Source organism: Piliocolobus tephrosceles, chromosome 4 (genome assembly GCF_002776525.5).
Source record: "Piliocolobus tephrosceles isolate RC106 chromosome 4, ASM277652v3, whole genome shotgun sequence".
NCBI classification, from domain to species: domain Eukaryota; kingdom Metazoa; phylum Chordata; class Mammalia; order Primates; family Cercopithecidae; genus Piliocolobus; species Piliocolobus tephrosceles.
This window is the reverse complement of record NC_045437.1, coordinates 149,750,170-149,755,723: the sequence shown is the minus strand read 5'-3', so window position 1 is coordinate 149,755,723 and position 5,554 is coordinate 149,750,170. Positions and strand designations below refer to the sequence as shown.

Below are 5,554 nucleotides of genomic sequence, written 5' to 3'. Positions count from 1 at the left end.
CCTTTGTGCACATGTATACAGATTTTATTTGCGGGGGAGAATATACTTAGAAGTAGCATGATAGCGTAGCGCAAATCAAGAGGCCAGTTGGCTTAGTCCCCTGTAAGTGTACCTACTGGACCTCAAGTTTCTGAAGGAGAATGTCTGTTTGTTCCTTTTCCCTTTCCTACTGACCACTTCCTCCACATTCTCCAGCTCCCTGCCTCATATATTTGGCTTGGGCTTCAAAAGACCCTGCAGGATCCTTGTGCTTCTTTCTTCGTCTCCGGATGGACTGCAGAGTGTGCAGATGTAGCTTAAACTTGTTGCTGTTCGCCCACTGCTTCAGTGGCTCCAGACAGCGAGCAGATAGAATGACTTCAGCTTGAATGACTAATCTCATTGGCTTCTCAATTCCCAAGGACTTTTTTTTTTTTTTCCTGAAAGGGAAGTAACAGATGAGTCTGTGGTTGCTTTGGCAACAAACTTTCAACCTCTACCTAACTCTCCGTAATGAGAACATACCTATTAATACATTCGCTAGACTGGGGAGTTGAGTCGCTCAATGCAAATTTTCTTTCAAGTGCAAAACAGCTTAATCGGCTCGGCTAGCCTTTGGTGGTGCTGCGGTTAGAGGCTGGTGAAGCGGAGAGCAACCGTTGCAGTAACCTGTTGCAGAAAAGTGAAAGTATATCCGCAACAGTTGGCTTTGATTGCAGAGAGTGCGCTTGTGAGAACTGATGGCGGGTGCGGGCAGAAAATCTTTGCAAAGCAGGCAAGTGGGATCTCTTCTTATTTTTCTGTGCGTATCTGTGGGAGGTGCGACAACTATCCGCTATTCGGTGGCGGAGGAAATGGAGAGCGGTTCGTTTGTGGCCAACGTAGCTAAGGACCTAGGACTGGAGGTAGGGAAGCTGGCTGCGCGCGGGGCGCGGCTGGTTTCCGAGGGCAACAAAATGCACTTCCGGCTCCACCGCAAGACGGGAGATTTGTTTGTGAAGGAGAAACTGGATCGGGAGCCACTTTGCGGTAAAGCCGACCCGTGTGTTCTGCACTTTGAAATAATCCTGGTGGAGCCGCTGCAGTCCTTCCGTGCCGAGGTCAGGGTATTTGATATCAACGACAATGCCCCAGTTTTCCTAAACAAGGAGCTGCTTTTAAAGATTCCGGAGAGCACCCCCTTGGGTTCACGTTTTCCTCTGCAGAGCGCCCAGGATCTGGACGTGGGCCTCAATGGTCTCCAAAACTACACCCTTAGTGCCAACGGCTATTTCCACCTGCACACCCGCTTCCGCAGCCACGGGCCTAAATATGCTGAGCTGGTGCTGAACAAACCCCTGGACCGAGAGGAGCAGCCTGAAGTCAACTTGACAGTTACTGCGGTGGACGGCGGGTCACCGCCCAAGTCTGGCACAGCTCACATCCGCGTGGTGGTTCTGGATGTCAACGACCACGTGCCCCAGTTCTCGCGACCGGTGTACCGAGCCCAGGTATCAGAGAACAGCCCCAGTGGCTCTTTGGTGGCCACGGTGACTGCCATGGACCTAGACGAGGGCACCAACAAAGCGATAACTTACTCTTTAGCTCAAAACCCAGAAGCAATTCTCAAGACGTTTCAGATTGACTCTCAAACTGGAGAGGTTCGACTAAGAGGACCCCTAGATTTTGAAGACATTGAAACATACGACATTGACATTCAAGCTACAGATGGTGGAGGCCTCTCTGCCCACAGCAAAGTCCTGGTAGAAGTGGTGGATGTGAATGACAATCCTCCCGAAGTGATGGTCTCCTCTGTGTCCAGCCCACTCCCTGAAGACTCACCACCACAGACGGTAGTAGCCCTTTTCACTATCAGAGACCGGGACATTCGAATGGGAGGAAAAGTCACCTGCTTCCTCAGAGAAGACCTTCCATTTGTAATCAAACCTACATTCGAGAGTTCTTACTCGCTGGTCACTGACAGAAGCTTGGATCGGGAGGAGGTCTCAGGCTATAATATCACCCTTGTTGCCATGGATACTGGATCACCTAGCTTATCTGCCGAGACTATGATAGAGGTGCTAATATCTGACGTTAATGACAATCCTCCAATATTTCAGGAAGATTCCTATATCTTGACTGTTCGAGAAAACAATAGTCCTGCAGTTTTTATTGGCCAAGTCCATGCTGAGGATCTTGATTTGGGTGAGAATGCCCAAATAACTTATTCTCTGTTGCCTCCAAAAAATGGAGATCTATCAGTCTTTGCTTACATATCCATAAATTCAGACAATGGAAAGCTCTACGCACTGAGAACCATGGATTATGAGGCCATTCAAGATTTTCAGTTTGTGGTAAAGGCAACTGATGGGGGCTTCCTGTCACTGAATAGCCAAGCTACTGTCAGAGTAGTTGTCCTAGACGACAATGACAATCGTCCAATGATCTTGTACCCACTGCAGAATGGCACCTTGCCCTGCAATGACCTGGTGCCTAGGTCTGCAGAGGCAGGCTACCTGGTAACCAAAGTGGTGGCTGTGGATGGTGACTCAGGTCAGAATTCTTGGCTTTCATATCATCTACTTAAGGCCACTGACCTTGGGTTATTTTCTGTTCAAAGACAAAATGGAGAAATCCGTACATTACGGCAAATATCTGAGAGAGACCCCATGATGCAGAAATTGATCATTCTTGTTCAGGATCACGGCCAACCAGCTCTTTCAACTACTGTCTCACTCAACATCCTGCTGGTAGATGGCTTCTCAGAGCCCTACCTGCAGTTCCAGGATCCAACCAAGCATTCCAGAAAGGTAAATCCATCCACTAAATATTTGGTAATTTCTCTGGCCATCCTTTCCTTTCTCTTTCTCCTCTCTGTCACAGTGATCTTCATTATACATGTCTACCAAAAGATTAAATATAGAGAAAAGTTTACAATTCAAGAGCATTTCTATGATGACTGTAATTTCTCTAACAATCTGGTACAAGGACAAGGCAATGGATCCTTATCCCAACCTTGTCCATATGAAATGTGTTCAGCCACTGGCACTGGTAATAGTGAGTTTCGCTTTCTTAAGCGCTTTATGCCCAACTTCCCTTTCCCTCATGCCACTGGGGAGATAAAAATGGAGGCTGGCTCCAGTTTGCCTCTAAATTCTGAAAGGAATAAGTCTCGGAGATCAGAGGGCCATGACCAGGTATCTGATGACTATATGTAGCTCCTATTTACAGCCTCAGTGAGAGAAGAGAAGCGGAATTTTATACTTGGCATGCAAAGATGTTTCATCCTCATTAAAACAAAAACCGGTAGTAGATTGCAGCTTTAGTGAAGATAAGAGTACTTAGTTAGGTGAAAATGGGAAACTCAGAGTGAGGCTAGGCTTACTCAATACAAAGCAGTTATCCTGATCCCCAGATCATTTATCTATAACCCTTTCTCCAGTTGGAATTCTGTTTAAAGAAATGTCACCCTCTATAAACGCATATGTGGTAGGAACTTCTGCTTTTCCATCTCTGTGCTAGCAAGTAATGAATAAGCCATTATTCACATTTCCCCTAGAAGTTCATTGGTCCTGGCCCGGGAAATGCTTAGTTCCATAGAGAGATCCTTTTATTTGCCTCTAAATTATTTTCCCGTAGAAAGTTATGCATGCATAGGGAAGAGAACTACCTTCCCTTTTTGATATATTGGGAAGTGATTAGGTTTGACAAGCAGAGATATAGTTTATTATTCAGGAATCTCTAAATTCTTGTCCACGATGAGTGATTATCTTTGATCAATGCCTTGCCTGCAATCTTTCATAATCATAATCATGGAAATGCCTGGTAAATGGTGGTCTTCACAAATAATCATGGTGGGAGGAAGGGTGGAGAAAGAAAAGGATTTCACTTGTTTGCAAATGTGAGTCAGGGCAGAAATAAGGATAAAAAGATTCAGTTTAGGAATGTTCTCCAAAATCAAATTAGATGTAGATTTTTTTAATTTTGAGACGGAGTTTTGCTCTTGTTGCCTAGACTGGAATGCAAAGTTGCGATATCGGCTCACTGCAACCTCTGCCTCCCGGGTTCAAGTGATTCTCCTGCCTCAACCTCCTGAGTAGCTGGGATTACAGGTGTGCGCCACCATGCCCAGCTAATTTTTTGATATTTTTAGTAGAGACGGGGTTTCACCATGTTGGCCAGGCTGGTCACGAACTCCTGACCTCAGGTGATCCACCTGCCTAGGCCTCCCAAAGCACTGGGATTACAGTTGTAAACCACCGCGCCCAGCCAGATTTGATTTCTTAACGATTGTTTGGAGCCATAGGCAAGTCTCCAACCTCCCTCTTTCATATCCAGATGTCTATCCTTACAGACTCAGAGAGAATCTATTTGAAAACAGGGAAATGGAGGGTGGATGAGGATAAAAATAAAGTAGGATGGCTGGGCACAGTGGCTCACAGCTGTAATCCCAACTTTGGGAGACGGAGGCAGGCGGATCACCTGAGGTCAGGAGTTCAAGACCAGCCTGGCTAACATGGCGAAACCCTATCTCTACTAAAAATACAAAAATTAGTCGGTCATGGTGGCACGTGCCTGTAATCCCAGCTACTCAGAGGCTGAGGCTGGAGAATTGCTTGAACCTTGGAGGTGGAGGTTTCAGTGAGCTGAGATTGTGCCACTGCACTCCAGCCTGGGCAACAGAGTGAGAGGCTGTCTCAAAAAATAAATAAATAAATAAATAAGGCCTGCTGTAGTTAATAAGTGTTACAGAACACTCTAAACTATTTTGTGGCATTAAGTGTACACAACATTTATTGTAAACCATTTTGTAGTTTGTAAATACAAAATAAAAAGACATTAAAATTAAAAAGTTCATTAATACTAATTAAGTGGCATTAAGGAAAGAAACATTTTCACATAGTACCAGATTTGATTGTAAGCCATTTACCTTTCTGAGTATTCTGAAGTTAATACATGCAAACTGAGAAAAAGTGGCATTTTAATAAATCATTCATAAAATGAAATGGAGTGGGGAGACAAGTTAGGCTTCTCTTTGATCACCACTGTTTTGCCTTCATAAGCTATTCTGAGCCCTCTCATTCTAAAATAAGCCAATGTTAAAACATTAACATATTTCAGGAATTCTCCCAATACTACTAACTGTGCCTTGAAAGTCAAAAGTTTGCTTTAGAGAAGGGCATGGTGGCTCATACCTGTAGTCCCAGCTACTCAGGAGTCTGAAGGAGTGGATTACTCAAGGCCAGGAGTTCAGGGGTGCAGTAAGCTATGGTTGCACTGCTGCACTCCAGCCTAGGCAATAGAGTGAAACCTCATTCCCCCCCCCCAAAAAAGTGTGCTTTAGTGAGGCTTTAATTATGTGCCTTATTTTATACAAATTTGTGTAAATTCAGACTCACTAGAATACATCCTCTTCCTTCCTGCACAGGAGGACACAATGTTTGTAGCAGGAATTTTAAGGGTAGAGCATTATCTCTTTAAATACTTCTTAAATATACCAAATCATATTTATTAATATAAACTTCATTCTTGGACTTAATGACTGATACCTAATGGCATCACCTGGCTGTTTACCTGTTGGCCAGGCATACACTAA

The 5,554-nt window shown here is 44.6% G+C and overlaps 1 protein-coding gene across 1 annotated transcript; it reads left to right on the top strand.

Annotated features, from left to right (window-relative positions):
- The first annotated feature begins 382 nt into the window (after positions 1-382).
- On the top strand, positions 383-3,204 carry PCDHB1 (protocadherin beta 1). Its single transcript, XM_023193731.1, has one exon. It carries the CDS (start codon positions 720-722, stop codon positions 3,174-3,176), a length of 2,457 nt encoding a protein of 818 aa, XP_023049499.1. The 5' UTR covers positions 383-719; the 3' UTR covers positions 3,177-3,204.
- The last annotated feature ends 2,350 nt before the right edge of the window (positions 3,205-5,554 follow it).

What these genes read in the sequence shown, in the direction of transcription:
- PCDHB1 (XM_023193731.1), top strand. Translation starts at nt 720, where the DNA reads ATGGCGGGTGCGGGCAGAAAATCTTTGCAAAGCAGGCAAGTGGGATCT.